This window comes from Coenobita brevimanus, chromosome 1, assembly GCF_032717465.1.
Source record: "Coenobita brevimanus isolate Jiangsu-jjx chromosome 1, ASM3271746v2, whole genome shotgun sequence".
Taxonomy (NCBI): domain Eukaryota; kingdom Metazoa; phylum Arthropoda; class Malacostraca; order Decapoda; family Coenobitidae; genus Coenobita; species Coenobita brevimanus.
In genome coordinates this window covers 62,979,792-62,999,374 of record NC_136954.1, presented here as the reverse complement: position 1 = coordinate 62,999,374, position 19,583 = coordinate 62,979,792, and the positions used below count along the sequence as shown (strand labels likewise).

Sequence of the window (19,583 nt, the reverse complement as noted above, 5' to 3'; positions counted from 1 at the left end):
CTTACCCGCACCTGACCTGATCGGACCAAATGCGCGAGAATATCCCCTCAGGAGGGATCACATGTTAAAGTCAGCATTATTCACTCCAAACTGACTTCAATGCATTAAGCCCCCAATATCCTGTACCTTTTATTAATTGATTACTTCATTCTCGCTACTTACAGTATACTAGTCTTGCAGTGCACCAATAAATAAAAACACAGGCAATTTAGGTTATAAAACTGAACTTGCCATATTTTATGGCCAGCCATTACTTACCCCAAAATTGACGTTTTCTGCATTAGGCCAAACCCTTTCAATCTGGTGACATAGTTTCATTTTACTTCACTCTTACTACCACCGGATGATCGTACTCATCTTTGGCTACACCTGTCGAATGTGAATCGGTTAACTGACACATTTCATAACCTAACATTATTCCTTCCCCAACTGGCTTTTCTGTAGTAATTCCTAATATCTGTTGACGTAGCCTTATTTTATCAATCCTGTGAAACATGATGGTATAATTTTTGGCAACTTGGTCTGTAGGCCTACCGTCGCGCGAGCCTGTGTGTGTGTGTGTGTGTGTGTGTGTGTGTGTGTGTGTGTGTGTGTGTGTGTGTGTGTGTGTGTGTGTGTGTGTGTGTGTGTGTGTGTGTGTGTGTGTGTGTGTGTGTTCTTACCTAATTGTTCTTACATAATTGTCTTTACAAGAATGAGTCAAGCTCGTACTGTCCCGTGTATTAAACCATTTTTATCATACATACGGTATCCTTAAATCTGTGAATAGTTTTGGCACACGGTTTCATTCGGTAGTGCATTCAACTGATCAATTGCCCTATTTGGGAAAATGAATTTCCTTACATCTTCATCGCCTATTTTTATGTAATTTTTTTGCAGTGTCCTCTAGCTGATGCTTCCCCATAGGTTATATATTCATTTAAGTCTACTGTCTCTTTCCCTGAGATGCATTTACATAACCTCTCCTGTAGTGTTGGTAGATTCAGTTTTTCTAGTCTTTCTTAGTAGCTTTGATCCCTTGAGCTTGATACCCATTTTGTAGCTGCCCTTTGTACTCTCTCAATCTTATCTACGCGATTTTTGGGGTAAGGATTCCAGACTACTGATGCATACTCCAGGGTTGGTCTGATGAATGATGTTATTATCTTTCTCAGCTTGTCTTCATTTATATATGTGAATGCTATTCTCATATTGGCAAACACTGTATACATGTTACGTACCTTCTCACTGATCTGGTCAGCTGGAGATAGTCTGTTACTGATAATCAATCCTAGGTCCATCTCCCCTTCTGATATGTGTAGGGTTGATCTTCCTAACTTATAATCCAAAAACTGGTCTTTTCTCACTATTACCAACCTTAATTACATGACACTTGTCCACATTAAATTCCATCTGCCATTTATTGCTCCATTCATGAAGCTTATTTAATTCCTCTTGCAGCTCTTTGCAAGAATGTGTTAGTAATTTTCATTTGTATATTTGCATCATCATCAAACATATTTAGATAGCTTCTATTTCCAGTGTTACTGTCTGTCATTTATATATACTAAAAACATAATTGGTGCCAGCACTGAGCCCTGTGGAACTCCGCTAGTCACTTCCCTGTATGATGAGTAATTTCCCCTTAATACTATTCTCATTTCCCTTTTTCTGAGAAAATCATGCATCCAACAGTACTGATTGCCTTGGATACCTCTTTGATGGTAGTTTCCATAAAAATCTTTGGTGTGTGTGTGTGTGTGTGTGTGTGTGTGTGTGTGTGTGTGTGTGTGTGTGTGTGTGTGTGTTTAATTCCTAGGCTATTTGATGGATCTGAATGAAATTTCCCAGGTGAGTTCATCTGGTTACTCTGATCTTCCACTATACACAATTTTCCAACCACTATTGTTATGTGGGTCAGTCCCCCACCAGCCAAATCACAAATTCTCAGAAACAGTGAAAGAAGCGCAGATAAAGCTTTGATATCTTCGTAAATGTACAGAGAATAGTAATCCATAATGCGAAATAATTGGGGCGAATGACCCCCCCCCCCCGTGATTCTTGGGGTTTGTGCCCCGCCCAAAAATAATAACGATCAAATGTAGTGGAAACTGAGCACATGGATTTCAACGAAACTTTTTTAGGTCTGTTGGCCTGTTCCCATGGTTGTTCCACTATGTAAAATTTTCCACTTTGAGGGTCTGCCCTGCTCCAACACTTTTAGGGGATACAGAATAGGGGAAGAAGTATGTATATCGCTTGACATAGTACATGTTGTAGGATATCTATAGGAGCCACTACAAACTGGAAAAAGAAGCCACGTACGCTCACCAGATAATGTAAAATGCAAAAGTGTGAGCAACCTGAATTATCCCGTTATGCAATTTTTGTGGTACTTTACTGAAAACAGGATATTTACTGTTTTATTTACATATAACACCGGGGAAAAATTACTTTATCAAAATATCACAGAAATGGAGGGTTGTCATTTGCGTCTCTCAGTTTAGGGACAGTCTACATGCGATTACTAATAAGTTGCCTGAGTATTGATCACTGTCATGCTAACAGGTGCTGAATGTACATCTGGTATATAACAAAAGTGTATCTTACATAAAAATGAGGGAAATACGGTACTTACACAATCGAAAATCGTTCGAACCCACTGGGCTCTATCATGGAGCGACTCATGAGTAGGGCCGCGTAGTTTGTGTGCCCGCCGCCAGGGGCCCAGGGCGGCGCTGATGATGCTTATACAGACTCGCATCAAGAAAACTTTGGTGTGTATCATGGATGTTTAGCAGATATGGAAAAATGGACTGCAACAGAACTGAGACGTTTACTCAATGCAAGAGGAATTCAGTGCCTTTAAACATTCGGATCGCTAATCTCGGCCAGGTGCGATTTCGGCCGTACAATTCTTAATAGTATTAAGTGTATAATGGATAGAATCATGTCAGGATTTGCCAAATTAAAGATTACGATCTTTGGAAACCGTGTGATGGATTTTTCCAACAACTAAGATTCATGACACTTGGTAAAAAAGTGATGAATGAAAACACGCAATAAGCTTTCATGGCTTTTAGTCAACTCTATGAACTTTTCAGCGTAAATCTCATTCAGAGCATCAGTAAAATATCTAAGATGAATATAATACTGGTTTAATGCTTTATGCAAGGGTAATAATCCCGAGGAGAATTTTTTTAAAGGAAGGTGCACCAGCTCAGACAGGGTAGTGACCACATGCTACAAAGTGATTCGGCGAACACTAGCAACTTTCAGGAGTTTGGGGTGGGTGGGGCTCCTATGGGTTCCCATCCTACTACTACTGCTATACAACTCAGGATTTTGGGATAGCACCCCTTCACATACGCCATCATTGCGATCATGTGGCTTTTACACATCACGATACTAGCCTCTTTTATGACGCAGTGATAATCTGATTCTTTCGAATCAGCATATCGCTGGACTGGGTACACAGTTTCCATATTTTCTGTTAATGGACAGGAAGAAACTGTACAACTACTTCAGTTCACGCAACCACACGATTTTATCCAGTTAATGAAGTTCTAACTCTCCAACCAGTGGCTTTCATTCTTGCTACCACCAGACGATTTTACTCAAAATGTGCTGACCACAGTAAACAAATTACAATCTAACTTCTCCAGTCCCACCTAGAACAAATAATCGTCTAAACTTTTAGATGATTCAATAACATCGAGTAATCCTCTCTCTACTCTTCTAATACATCTTGGCTAGAGAAATCCTAACATTCAGAGTTAACCCCATTGACATTCTTTTTTACTACTTTTCCTTATTATTTGACTCACCAGTCTGTTTCGTTCAGCCTTGGGGAAATTTCATAACATAATGATGAGGGCAGAAACAATCTCCACCTCCGCCAGGAGGTGTATGTTTTATCCCGCGTTGGTTTGCTAGTTTGTCTGTCTGTCTGTCAGCAGGATTACTCAACAAGTTATGAAAGGATTTTGATGAATTTTTGTGGAAGGGTGGGGCCTGGGCCATGAGCCAATGAATAAATGATTAAACTGTGGGCCGGATCTGGATCCTCAGTATCCCGTACAATATCTCCCAAAAATCTCAATGAATTTCTATTAAATTTTGTGGAAAGGAGCGCCATGGACCAAGAATGAACTGATAAAATTTGGGGGCTGATCCGGATCCGAGATTACTCAAGAAGTTATGTACAGCTTCTGATTAAAAATTGTGGATGGGTGGGCCATGGGCCAAGGAAGAAATTATTAAATTTGGGGGCGGATTCGGATCCGGAGTATCACGCACAATATCTCCAAAAGTTCACAATGAATTTCAAGGAAATTTTGTGGAAAGGTGGGCCGTGGACCAAGAAAGAACTGATTAAATTTTGGGGCGGATCTGGATCCTATATAATAGCAATGGCATTGGCTGAGGCATACGTTCTATGAGCGCCTTGAGTCTTATAGTATGATGACGTCTGATTCTTAGGCTAATCAGATCTACGATGACTGCCTTGCTCAAAGATTATTTTATTTAGTTCTAAGGTGTCTTGAAACTGAAAGGATTTGACAGAATTCAGTATCCCCTTCACTACAGGTCTGCCAACAGGCTGATTAAAACCAGCTGGCAGGTGTCATGTAATTTGCATGAAGGAATTTTCAAATCAAGGTTCATTTAGACTTGTTCACATGAAGGGCAAACCACTCTTCCATACCGGTGGGTTTCTTATTATTTACGCCAATATGCATAAATAAAATGCAGAAAATAAATTATGTTAGCAACATTTAACCTGAGAACTCAGAGATACCGAGGAGACAGCGTTCAATACAATACAGGTATATTCACTTTTTAAGGCATTCCCTAATTTAAGGAAGCTAATATGAGGGAGACGACAAATTTGGAAACCCGAGCTAACTTTTCACAAACTGAAATTAGATTCAAATAAAAGTATGTGGCTTACAACTAAACGTTAATATCAAAGAATGTTTAGACTGCGGGATGTGGCTTTCTCAAACCGGTTCGACCACGTCGAGTTTGGTTTGTGGAATGGGTATATAGGTTAGGACTGGTTAAACCCTGAAATCTTGAAATCAGAGTCAAGACGAATCAAGACCTGACTCAGATTTTCAATTTTCGATATTGTTCCATTCGTAAATGTATTTTTTAAACCTAGCTCTGAATAAACGCTGCATCAACCTATTTATACGTTCAAAAGCCATCAACATAAATCAACTACCCGACCGGTAGGTCAAAATAAATTAGACATAATCTAACCCAGAACTATCTAAATAAAAATTTTCATAGTGTGATTCGGGGATCAAAAAGGAAAGATCTATTTATGAAGAGGAAGGGCGCGCTTACCTGGTGGAGTGTGAGGGTGTCAGCAACAGGTGTTTGGTGCGTAGGCGGCAGACACGAGAGGGAGGGGAGAGAGAAGGGGAGGGAGGGAGAGATAATTACCTCTCCCTCTTCCCGTCAACAGGCTTTTTTTCCTCCGATGTCTCTTGTGGCGCCTTTTCTCAGCCCGTGAGACTGAAAAGGGTGATGGGGAATAGGGTCCGAAAATGAGATATGGAAATCTGACTTTTCCAAGTATCCGGATTAGTTGGGATAGATGGAGGATTGGAGAGGACGGGGATGGGGGAGATAACTGGTGGCTCTTTGGAGGTGGATGGGGCTTCCTGGTGGGATGCGGGGTTGTACAGGGATGGCACCTAACCCCCGAACAGAGAAACGTCGACCCACTACCGACGGCGGCCTCACTCCGAATGACCGTCGCCCACCTCCCGCCCGCCTTATATAGTAGCGGCCTCAGCCATCGATCCTACTCCCCCCTCTCAATCTCTCCCACTTCCTCTCTCCCCCTTTACCCTTTCTCTATCTCTTCCTCCTACTCTATCTCCCCTTCCTCTGGTCTAACACTATCGCCACTCCCTTTCACTCTCCTTCCTCTCTTCCCACGCATCTCCCTCTCTCTCCTCTCTTTCTCTCCATCTCTCTTTTATCTCTCTTCTTTGCTCCTTCAACCCACAACTGCCACTAACTTGCACATTTTTTCTCATTATGCCCTCTCCTTCCCTGCCCCCCTCCTTTAATGCTCTCTCTCTCTCTCTCTCAAGCAGTTCTCTGCTTTCATTATTTGTTCTCTCTCTCTCTCTTTCAAGCAGTTTGTCTAATTGCTTTCATTATTTGTTCTGTCCTCGTTCTTCTTCCCCCCACCCTCTCTCTCTCAAACCCCTTCTTCTTACTTATCTCTCCCTTTTACTTTTATCTTTAACTGCCCTCTCTCTCTCTCTCTCTCTCTCCTTTCCAGTCGTCACTGCCCGCTCCCATCTCCTTCTTTATATACCTTTTCCTCTCTCATCTCTCCCATCCTTATCCATTTTTCCCTATCTTCTGCACCTCTGTCTGTCCTTCTCCCAACTCTCTTCCTGATGTTCCATCTTTTCTTCATTATCTTTCCATTTCTCATCCATATTTCCACCTCTCTCGTAATCCCCATCTCCCTGCCTTTCCTCATCTCTTTGCCTCCATTCTCCTTATTCACGTCTTCCTTTTCCTGTCTTCATACTTCTCCCTTCCTCATCGATGTATATTTCTCTCTGTTGCTCCTATTTCTCATCTCATTGCCTCTCCTCCCACGTCCCCTTTCCGTATATCCTTATCCATATACCTCTTTCTTATATCTCCTGTTCCTCCTCTCTCTGCCCATCTTACATCCAAATCTCTTCACTTCCTCCTCTCCTTATATTTCATACCTCTCTCTTTCCTATCTCTCTACTTTCCCCTCCCCCTTCTTCTGGTCTTTTCAACCTTTTCCTTTATCATCTGTTTATATTTCTCTCTCTTCCTCTTTCACCCCTTTCTGCTCCCTTCTCCCTTCCTCCTCCATCTCTCTCTTTTTCATCCCTGTCTCTCTCTGACTTTCTTATCCCCCATCTCTTCCCCTCCTCGCTCTTCCTTCTCCCTACTCTCTTCTGTCTTTGTATTCCTCTACATCTTTCTCCTCTTCAACCATACACATCTGTCTCTCCTATTTCCCTTATCTCTGCCCCTCTTCCCTTATTTTCTTCTCTCTTTCACCTCTTCATTCCTTCAATCCTTGTTCATCCATGTATCTCTATTTCTCTTCCTCTCCTCCCCTTTTTTGTTAATCTCTTCCACCTCTTACTCTCTTTATATCTCTCCTTTCCTCATCCATACATCTCTCTGTCTCTCCTATTCCCAATCTCTCAGCCTCTCCTCTCCCTTGCCTCTCCCTCTCATATGACCAGGTAAACTCACTAATCGAGTTACCTGCAACAAGTACTAATTAAGAGTGAACACGGCCAAACTCCCACCATAGTTAGCTGCAAAAATCTCATTGCCAGAAACATAATGAAGATAATCAAGCTGATGACATCAACAACTGTATTAGTATTGATGGAGACCATTTTAATTCAGCTGGTGATAAATCTGATCATGATTATAATACATATGAAATAAATGTTTTACAACTGCTAACACTACAACCATTACTACCTGTATTAATAAATTAGGGAAGACAAACTTTTAATAAGCACTTTACCAGTAGCAACAAGCTCCAGATTACCCCCTTCAAAACATAGAAACCTTAAACTAAGGCTACCGGGGTTCAGAATATTCGAGATTAAGTGACTGGAGGAATTTTTCATCCTTTAAAATGCTGTCAATGAAGTAGGTCAGACCTCTGCCATTACATGATCTGGACTATGGTAGCCTATTTTCAAGCTCCTTATACACTGAAGGGAGAGATTTTGGGACTGGCTGTTACTATTGTTATTATTAGCATTATTATCATCTGCTAAAAAACTGTAAACTTCAGTTACTGGCTCATCAGACCTGCCCATAATTCATCGTCATCATCATCATCATCGCAACCCTGATTCCCACATAAGGACTGAGAAGAAAACAGGATTCACACAAGAACAGTAGGCACAGAAGTAAACTTAAATCAAACAGCATGGTTAGAAAAATGGGATACACAAATATTCACACATCATCTATCCATCCACCCATCATCTACTCTTCTTTTGCCCCACCAGAACCGTAGGTGTCTCAAGCTAGGCTACTCAGTCCCTATATTTAAGGTGATGGTGACCAGCCTCACTCATCCTTGAGTAACATTAAATGCCCCAACCACCCCTAAGAAGCAAACCTTTAGGGACTATTCAGCTGGAGTGCCTTAATCCATTAGACAGCAGATGTCATTTGATTATATGGTTACCACTCAACATACAGTAGTAAATCGTTTCCTGAATTACAAGAAACAATTTGTCTTCACTCAGTGCAGTCACATTCAGCTTGCACTACATCAAGTAAATGGATGGTAAGCACTCCCCCCTAGCATATCACATTAAGCCTTGAAAATCCTGGCTCCACCGCACAAGTTCACAACCATCTGCAAGCATGCATACACACATACAAACATACAGATTGATAGACAGACTGACTGGCTTATTGATGAGATAGATATCTGGACAGACAGATTCTTTTTAAATACATTCCATGTACAGTAAACTTGAGTGATGATTAAAATATACATTTTAAAGTTATTCTGTACATCACCATGTACAACTTCACAGACATTGATCACACGAACTTCAATGATCTGTCAGTTTATGAGGATATTTTGTTAGAACTCATGGATTACTATTATAATCATCATCTCAACCCTTCTTCCCACATAAAAAGGAAGAAATCCTGATTGTAATCCTGGTAAATCATTTGTACAGGTTAATATGAAAACTGGTAGTGCTTGAATGGTGTATATATATTTACAGTGTACAACAATTAGTAGTTTCTTATATACATATAAGTCGGAGCAACATTACTGAAATCTCAAAATACAGTCTACTTACAGACAAACAAAAACACAGACAGTATGCAACAGTGACCCAGTGGCAAAAGAAACTGACACATCAAACATTTGGTTCCGAATCCACTCACTTCATACATACAATGGATATTACAAAAAGCCCTTTGGACCTATCCCACATAAACAGTTTTGCTTTCATAAGGATACAATAATGTGTACCTCTTTCTTGTGACATTTTGTATCATACCCATAATATCTTTCCATTCATCACCTAATTTTGTGTTGCCCCATGAGGAACGTAGGAGCCCGGGGCTAGGCAAGTTGGTCCTGACATTTAAGATGAGACCAGCCACACTCATCCTCGAGTGGCATTACATGAGCAATAAATCCCAACAACCCCTTGGATAGAAACCTGAACAGGCTCAATCCGATTGGAGCACCTTAACCCTTGGCCGGCAGCGGAACTATATACAGACCATGCAAAATCTACTGAAAAATTGCGGGAGACTATATATAGATGCTTCCCCAAAAACTGTCCCCTGTAAATCCTAGCAGAGACTATATGTAATCGGCAATGTGTAAGTGCTTTAGAGCCTCAATTATCCCTAAATGGCAACATACAAATCGCAGGTGGCTTACATAAGGTTGCTCACTCAGTGACTCAATCAGTTTGATCCCAGCTCTTACAGGGGACACAACACCCTTTGTTTCTCCAGTAGACCTCAATTTCTAATTTTCTTTTGATATTTGGATATTGTAGACATAATCATGTCCCACACATGGAGGAACATTAGTGATGAGATAAAACTTATACTAGATCAGGATTTGGATGATGATTTCATTGATTATACTAGTAAAAATTTGGGTGGTGAAAAAGGTACAGTATATCTGGGCAAATTACGAGGAGGGAGGAGGTGAGGTAGGCCAAGGAGAAGGTGGAGGGATATAATGGATGAATATGTGAGGAAGAGAGGTATAGAAGTCTGTGAGGCTAGGGGACTGACAAGAGATTGAGCTAGCTCGATGAATGTTGTGAGAAGAAGTGCATGATCAAGGATTTGGCACCCCTATTTAATGTGACAGCATCTGGACTGTCTCTATCGGATAAGTTTATGTAAAGCTACAGAATACAGTGAAAGTTTTTTAGCATATCAGATACACCCAGGATTCTAGGGGCTTGAATGATGAGTGAACAGAAGTGTGACCCATTGGATTGGGCAAACTTGATCTGTCTGAACACTGCTACTCCTCACCCTGTCCAAGGGTGAGAAAGGAGGTCCAGATGATGAGGATGACAATGATGATGATGATGATGATATTAGTAGTGTTTCTACATCAGACAAGAGATGGTGATGACACCGATAGTAGTGATGAATCACAACTTGAGACTGCAGAGGAACCAGATGATAATGTCAAGTGCAGAAGTTGATGGCAAAAATGATAGTGCTCCAGTTGGATGGTTTACTGGAGATACTGCGGTCAAAGTAGTTTTGCAAAATCCTCAGGACTCACTGCAGGTTTTTATGTCTTGTAGACAGGAACATAACTGAACATACTGTATAGCGAGAGAAACAAACACATATGCTGCCAAGGTCTGTGAAGAAAAGAGAAGGAAAGAGAAAATGATGAGAAAGAGTAGAGATCTGACATGGAGGAAACTAATGCTGGGGAGATGTATACCTTTTTAGGATTGGTTATTTTACAAGGCATAGTAAAGAAGCCTATAATCTACTCACACTACTCCATCAACCAGATGCTTGCAACATCCATTTTCCTTTGTTAAAGAAATATAGCAACTGTCCCGCATTACAGTAAAGTCTATAGTATATAGATTATGTTAAAACCTTACATGCGGCAGAGTCTATATATAGATTATGTTAAAACCTTACATAATAAGGTGTAACTATATTTATGCTCCAGGCCTGTGGTCAGAGGCATCTATATAAAGACTTTTTTTTTTTAGGTGTTCCTTAGCAACTGCTGCTGCCGGCTAAGGGTTAATTGCCCACTAAATCACCAGGCACCATTAATTATTATTATTATATGCACAGTCACTTCAAAACAAATTAACTTTGGACACCCTCAGCTGTACTGATCATTTAGAACATCAACAGACTTCTGCTTTCTTTCTTCTTCTTCTTTTTTTTTTTCTGTGTAACATATAGAATGAGAGACTGACAGGGAAACTGTATGTGAGTAAGGTGAAAGGGGGAGGTGAAAGACTGAGAATAAAACAGAGGTATATGAGCAAAGGTGGTATGAGTTGGAGACAGGACAGCCTGATGGCAGAGGACACGGTGACATGCAGGCAATCAATTTGTGGCCCCCCCTTCTGTGGTGGCACTTGGTTACTGACAGACAATACCTGTACTCTGTATGGAAATCATAGTAAAATTGGTACTAGGTCAGGTCACGTTGATTTTTCAAAGGACCAGACCCATTTATATACATATATCAGGTACTAAAGAGTGGGGTGCTTCTAGAACTGAAATGACCAAGGTATCAAATCTCATGCAACAAAGGGTCTCTAGTACATAAAAAAGCTTAAACAGACACCAAACTGAAACATTTAGCAGGAACACAGTTAAACACACAATACTGCCATTACTGCACTCAGTTTGTACAAGACAGGAAAAAAATAATATCGTTTTCATTAATATGCAGATACTGTGACTTTCAATGGGCCATCTAAGAAATACAAATAATTAAATTTTAAAGCATAAAATATAAAATTAAAAATTAAATATATATTCTATAAAATACTGATTAGTTTCTCAATACAGGGGTATACAGAAATGAAAGAGAAAAGGGGGTGGTCAAGCAAAGGGGAAAGGAGAAATATTTTTATAGCAACAGGGTAGTTATTTTTTCTCTACAAGACAAATTTTTACTCTTATTATTTCTAGACAAGAATAATAAAACTTATACACAAAAATAAAATAAGATAATTTTAATTGTGATACACCAATACCTGTGCTTACACATGAAGAAAATTCTTTTCCATAAATTTAAATGACATTTCACACTTAATCAAACAACGAGTAAAATTATTCCTTCAGGTCTACAAATTATCAAAAGTAACCAAACACCCATTACCACAGCGTCCTTGCAAACTTAAGACAGCACGTGATTCCTTTTTTATTTTATTTACATTTACGACATCAAAATCTGCCACTTGGTAAAGATGTTTATATACTCTTCTCTGATACACAAGTCTATGTTTTCACACTCATTTTCAGTGCTTCTCTGCATACTTTAAAGGCACTTTGACTTTCTATTATTATCAGCTCAATTTGGCTGTTATCATTTCACATGACAAGCAATATAGTTTGCCCACTGCCACTATAACTGCTTGGCAACAAGTACTGTAATATTTTTCACATTCTGTTTGCGACATAAAATATTCATCACAGAATAACTTTACGACAGATGATGTTGGAAACTAGATTAAACAGGATATCTGGTAAGGGAGACTGGTAGTAGTCTACTACAAATTTTAACTGGAAATCATTATTATTTACAAAGTAATTACCTCTATTTTTACATAGATGCCTTCACTCTGTTTCAGTATCTATCTCTGATACATCCTAGGTTAAATGTACTTGTACAATATATCATTTTTATATACATGCTAATGACAAGTAATGCACTAGATGAACTCATTTTTGGTAGATGAATTAATACAATGTACAATCTTCATCATACCTTGTAAATTAGGCATCAGTAACAAAGCTCAATTCATCTTAAAGTATTTATATAAAAAAAAAAAAAAGCCCAGAACACACACAAAATATACATTTCCAAAATGCACATCAAAGATATACTGGCAGCCACACTCAATCATTATGAAAAAACTGTACATGAAATATATACACAAAATTCTTTTACCTTTCACATGATACCCATCCAACTCAATGTATGTAAAGGATAAAGGAACCTACACAATTCACTCGGAAACAACAAATGAAGAACTGCACCATATTTTTTTTTTAAATAATAATAAGGTTGGGGTTCCCATACTTTCTTAATCCACTATAAAAATTTTACTTCCAAAAGAGAAATGCACCTGAACACAGAAGTGTTTCTCAGTATAGTAAGGCTTGGCACAAATTGTCCTCAAACAGAACAGCACAGAACAAGCAGCATCAAACAATGCTTCAGCTCCAAAGTCTATGCTGTAGTTTGACATAAAGTACAAAATAAAATCACTTAACCACATAACTTTCAAACCATTATATACAGTATACAGTATATACATACTGCATATTGGTAAACTCAAAAGTTTTTTAAAATGTGTTACAGTGTTCTATTAATGGGTTGTACTTGAAAGATATATACATTATAACTGGAAATTTTTGCACCACTGCAGAGCAAAGAAGATGTTCTACTTTTGGTATCAACATAAGACAGCATAAATCAAAATACTCCACGTACCTTTGTTCTTCTTCCAACTGATAGAGCAAATTGCACAAAAATTATGACCTTGCTTTTTATGATATCAAGCATATTACAACTAGAAAAAAAAGTGGTAAGCTAAAATTACAAATACTATACAACAATACTGTCTTAGCAAAAGGCACTATGAGAGTTTTTCATGTTATGACAACCATGGCATTCTACAGATACCATGGCACACAGACAGAAGTGCAGCTCTTTACCAACACCATAACACCAAGAGTTCTTATTACTGTTCAGTTTTTTCTAACTTCTCTCAGTATAGTTGACTGACTCCTAAATGTCACTGACGGTTACAGTTTCAGCCAGCACAGAGTACATAGAATGAAACTACAGCAAGAAGTGTACCCTAGCACCAAGACTGACTGGGGTTGTGGTCCAGGTCAACTGTGGAGGCTGATGTTGTTCCACTAAGAGCTGACAGTGCTGACACTCCACTCAGTCGATGATTCTCTATTTCAGGTGACAGGTGACCATCATGCTTCTGTCTTAAGGTTACACCATTTACCATTTCACATTCACTTTGGTTTGCACTTTTGACATCTGCAGACATGTTTACATATGCATTATCGCTCATAATGACTGGCGATTCTGATTTGTTTTTCTCATTCTCTATGTAGCGTTTACGAGCTGTAGGGAAAGGAGAAGTAGGGGGAGTGGTGGGGGATGACTGCTTGGGGAGAGGAGTGGTGGAGGATGAAGAGCAAGGTGAACATGAGGTAGGGGAAGATGAGATGCAATCTGAGTGGTTAGGGAGAGGAGATGTAGCAGAGGAAGAGTTGGGGGAGGTTTTGGAGTGACTGAAAGAGGCTGAGGTAGGAGATACTGGCTCAACAAGTGCCCTGTTATTCAATGGTTTGAGGTAGTGTTGTGGGGAGAGGGAGGTTGGCAAAGGGAAGGTGAAAGTGACAGAAGTAGGGGAGTCTGGGGGAACAGAGGTGAGGCTGAGTGGAGAGGTAGGGGAGGGATAATGCAGACTGAGAGGGGAGGAGGGAGAGGTAGAATTAGTACCAAGTGTACTGAGATTTGAGGAAAGTTTTCGAATATGTGGTGAGGGGAATGAGGCAAACTGTCCTCTTTGTGGGGAGGAAAATGAGGTAAGATCTTCCCTAGTTGGGGAAGGAGGTAGAGTTAGGCTAGACCTGGGTAGGGTGGATGATGGAATGGGCTCATTATTCCCTAAGAGACTTTCCTTGGTTGGTGACTGTGGTGGTGATCGTGCTGGCAACTGTGGAATACTCTCAATCTGCCAGTCTGATGTGTCCTGTGACAATTCTAGTTCACCATTAACTGGACAGTGCCCTGAAAATCCTTGCCAGTCTGGTGCATCTTGTGGAGGTGGGTGTGGTTCATCATCAACCATGTGTTGTCCAGGAAAATGTTGCCAACTTAAGGTATCTTGCATAGTACCATTGGGCAAATGGTGAGAAGAAAAATTCTGCCAGTCAGCACCATCCTGTGACCGGCATGGTGAGAGGGGTGGTGACTGTGGTGAAGGTTCATTGATTAGTTGGAGGTACTGCTGGTGTCTCCTAAGAGGGGCAGTCAGAGGTAACGTACTGGCTCCAGAGAGAGAATCACACTCCTCCTCTTCTTCTACTTCCTCTATGTTTCCTCCCAATCGGCTCCCTTCACTGCCCCTCCTGACATCCCCTGCCTCCACCACTCCTCGGCCTGCTTGCTCTGCCCAAGTGATTGGTGGAGAATGTTCTCCATCACTGATGACTGACTGCCCTGGAAAGAGTAAGTACATGAATAGTACTTTGTATCTGTGGTGTTGTGATTTCTTTAATCATGCAGCACTAAAAACTCTTGCATCACCTTAGTTAAAGTGCTAATCTCCATGATTATTTTCCCCTAAACAGGTTCACAAACAGGGGGTTTTATTCTAAAATCCCCCACTATATATAATACAATAACTGTAAGCTTAGTGCACACATGCATAATCTTTGGCATGGAAGTAAAATGTTGTTGTTGTTGCTATTGTTGTTGCAGCCCCATGCTCATCTGGACATGAATCCAAGGGACTGCAGGCTGAATCTGCTCTCTTTCTGCAGATCACCATCCTCCTTTGGGGGTTAAAAACCAAGTTGAAGAACATTCATATTAATGGGAATCTCTGCAGTATAGGTGCCACCACATGAAGGCATCTCTCTCCAGCACCAAGCAGAGTTTCAAAGTACTGTACAGCATATTTAGATCAATTTTTTATTATGATCTTGTGATGCTGCAACATGAAGTGACATCAGATCACAAGAACACTGTAAGACTGTGAACATAGAACCCAATTTGTTGGTACAAAGTGATTACTGTACTTAGATTCTTAAATGGCATATATCATTTTACTTTAGGGATTCTGGCATATATTATTTTACTTTAGGGATTCTTTTAACAATCACATCAGTACAACAATTTAATTGCCCAGGTAAAAATGTCTGTTAAAAAATGCAGAGCAATAACTATTCAAGAAATTATAATGAAACTCATGTGAGTCCTTGTTTCCTTCTTCCTTCCCAGGTATGGAGCATAAAGGAATTTCTGACAAGGTAGAGCCACAGAGAGTACATGGATTTTCAAAATTTCCTCAAGACAATGTTTCATACTGTAACAACAAGCAGTACATACCTGAACCAGTGTTGAAATTCTCGTCTCTGTCACCTGAATAAGCCAAGTTGTCACGACCGTACTGACCTAAGGATTGCAAACACATGCAAACTCACAATTCAGCACATCATAGCATTTCACCATAATTCTAAGCACCATGACCCATATCATCACTGGTTATGGGAAGCTCCCTAATGTCTCTTTCTTACCAGTTTATTTCTGAGTATACCAGTTGCACATTAATATTGTCATCTAGGGTTACGTATGGAATGTACGTCCATGTTAGACATGCATTATTAGAATGCATGAGAATCCTAATGTATAATATCCAATATCGGTCTTGATGGAGAAGGTGTTAGAAAGACTCCTTAGTTCATGAAACTATGGCCTAATGATATGTTAGATGAAATAGTCCGTCACGGGGTTGAAGAGATTAGACTCCAAGATTCATGGCTTCCAATTCAGACCTGAATTATTTAAACTGACTTCAACATCTCACTAAATCAGACAGTAAAGGACTGACCACAGGTAGCAATGCTTTAAATGAGCAATTTTTTTGTATAAAAATACACAACAAAAAAATAGGATTTTCTTATGCTGCACAAGCAGTAAAGGTAGCTATTCATTTTCAGCAATAAAATAACGTGTTATTATGCACAGAACAACAATGAGTCAAACCTGAGAAAGTTTCAAAATAAATTATATAAATGCCTTACAATCAATGCTGCATACATAAGTTAGGGCAGAATAAGAAAGCATTACATGCATCACATACAAGATGGTTAGTAAGCACATACTCCTCAGATAACAGCGATGGTATCATTTAGATAAATAAAGAAAAAAAAAAAAAAGGAAAGTGCTGGGAGGCTTATTAGACATCAATCACAATTTTATAACCCTTTTAAAAAAGCAAAACAGGCACTCCTTGTTATAAGTCAGGGATGTGACCCAAGATATCACAACTTTCTACATACATCTAGCATTATACAAGTAGGGAACTGGCATTTAACATTCATAGGGAGCAATGCACCTCTGACTGGTAATTTTTCTATAATAATTGTTGGCTCAATATGTCAAAACCAGCAAAACATGGTGACATAATGAGGACTTCCTGTAACATTCATGTAAACTCAAACCCTACTGCCACAACTTACCTTGAGAGCCAACATAGTGTACATTGTGCACAGCCAGTGCAGGGAGTGCTGAGATGGTCTCTTCCAGCAGCAACAGAGATGACAGACAAGCCTTGAAAGTTGGTCGACTCTCGGGACTAAAACTCCAACATCGCTCCATCAACTTGTGTCTGGAGAAATATCGACACCAATCAGATATGAAGTACATAAACAGGTTTTGCAGTTATTATTTTTTATTATCAATTGCTTAGCCAGTGACTGCTGGGGCCGACAAAAACATGACACTACAGTAATTACATAATCACTACAGCTGTTCAAGAAAGCATTGTCTTGAAACTTCTTACTTTAAGGATAGAAGCACTTAAACCTCACTGTACTTGACAACTATGAAGATAATACTCCAGGCATTGTGGCAATTAGGGAAGGCTACTCTTAGCAGCGGCAACATACTCCAAGTCCGCACTAACCCAAACCAGGCTGACATTACCACCCATGATGTGCAAACTCTTTTCTCTGTGTTCCTACAGCTCCAAGTTCCCATGAGGACTATTAGGAAAGAAGAGGAAGTGTTGGTCAAGATGGTACATTGAGGTGATTTGGTATGTCAATGACATCCTATAAGAAGAAGAGTTAGTTATTTGCTGTATTATTTATTTCACTTTTTCTAGTTATTTCTGCTGCTTCTTCAGAGCTGAGATGGGATGCATGGTCTAACTGGCTGATGCTTTACACTCTGGCCAAGCAGACCCATCAACCACAGGCAAGCAACCGCCCCTGCACGGCAGTCCCATGCAATGTTTCCTTATGGTAGGCGGCAACTCATCACAGCGAGGCATGGAGAAGTGTGTGAAGGTTTGGTTTCCAGAAGAATGTCACATCTGTCTCCACCCATTTAACTGGGGAACCATAGTATGTTCCATATCAAACCATTATGTAGCTCTATGGTTACCATCCAGAGCTGTAAATGATTTCCTGTCATTCAGTGCATAACCAACTGAAGTGAAAAGAGTAAAAAAAAAATGACAGGAAGGCTGGGAGAAATAGGAAAGGAGGAGACAGATAGAAAAAGAATGATGAAGGTAAGGGAAGAAGTAGGCAGTACAACATCAAGTTGAAGAATGGCCATCATCACCATCTACCACCACGGCTCACCTGGTGAAGCCTATATGCATAAGGCCAAGGACTCTGCATGTAATGAGAAAAGGCTCTGTTCCATGATTTCCTAGGAGAGAGGGACAGGGTTCTTTCAGAAGATGAAGAGGCAGATGTGCTAAAGTCACCAGGAAGACTTAATCTTTGCAATACAAAAGCTTACTGACAAATTGTATGAGTTCAGGGGCATGAAGAGGCGAATGGGATTCTATTTGAATCAAAATACAGTTAGTTCTCATTTAACGCTGTTCCATTATTAAGCTGCTGATGAGTAACACCTTTTTTGCACTTACAAAGTTGTTTGTAATTCAATGTAGTCTATACTCAGAAATTATGTTTTTTTAACTCCTGAGTCTTGATGCAAAAATATGTTTCACTTTAGGTTACATTAGATAATGTAGCATTTTTTATCTGCTGACATCCTAAACTTTAAGTTAGGACTGTAGCTTCCATTAACCCCTCAATTACCAGAGATCCTTCTCAAGTTTAATAAAACTGATGGCCAGAATAAACTTCAAGTGTGTCATCGCTACTGAGGAGTTTACTTATGGAACAAACAGCTGAATGAGTCTAAACCCAATGACGCACAGTTCCTCCGGACAGCCAGGCGGCCTATTGAGTCGTCCTCCACTTCTGACATAATGTAGAACTTCCAGGTTGGTGCGGGCAGGGTATGGCTGTTGTCCAAGGGTAAGTATCTCCCATAGCAGCACACCAAAGGCCCACACATCTGAGTGGCTTGTGAAGACACCATCAACAAGAGACTCTGGAGACATCCAGCGTACAGGCAGCAGCCCCTCACCCTAGAAAAGTTTCAATTTCTCTTATGGCTTGCCTATCTTGTTTCCTTACTTTTAGCATGGTTCAAAATAAACAAGTGGTTAGCTAAGCAGTCTGCCACTGGCTGCAGCAGGAAACATACTGATTATCTGAATTTTATAAAAACAAATACAGTATTACTGATTTTACATCAGACCCACTGACACGTCATACTATACCCATGCTAATATGATTTCTGCCAGTTCTCAATCGGACAGCCTTATCATGTGTTCAATACAGATGGAAGATATCAGCACCGAAGAAAAGACATGTGAATGTGTGTGGCATTTACAAAGACTGCTAGGACTCAGGAAATGGACTGTTAATCCTATGCCAGGGTCAGGAAAAGTCTGTTTTCACAGCTTTCTTCTCATCTTAATTTTCCTTTAATCAGATTCCCTAATGGCCTGCTCTACAATACAGTACTCTCAGCCTGTTTATTAAAAGTTTCCTTCTCATCTCATCTCCCTGTGTTATTCCTTCAGGCAAATCCTCATACTCCCTTCAACATGCCACCTAAACCTCTCAATGAAATACAAAGAGTTTAAGGAAAACCAACAAACAACAACATGTTCGTTCTTTTTAGGCTGTTATTAGATCAGAATAAGGTT

The 19,583-nt window shown here is 39.9% G+C and overlaps 1 protein-coding gene across 1 annotated transcript in view; it reads right to left on the bottom strand.

The window, feature by feature from the left end:
- Nucleotides 1-13,613: 13,613 nt before the first annotated feature.
- The window catches only part of sev (receptor protein-tyrosine kinase sevenless), a 212,496-nt gene continuing 206,526 nt past the window's right edge, over nucleotides 13,614-19,583 (bottom strand). The window contains exons 38-42 of the mRNA XM_080272579.1: nucleotides 18,742-18,956; nucleotides 17,023-17,171; nucleotides 15,890-15,955; nucleotides 14,407-14,998; nucleotides 13,614-14,208 (exon numbers count right to left, since the gene is read on the bottom strand). Coding sequence (XP_080128705.1) covers nucleotides 13,614-14,208; nucleotides 14,407-14,998; nucleotides 15,890-15,955; nucleotides 17,023-17,171; nucleotides 18,742-18,956 — 1,617 coding nt within the window. The remainder of the gene's footprint in view (nucleotides 14,209-14,406; nucleotides 14,999-15,889; nucleotides 15,956-17,022; nucleotides 17,172-18,741; nucleotides 18,957-19,583) is intronic.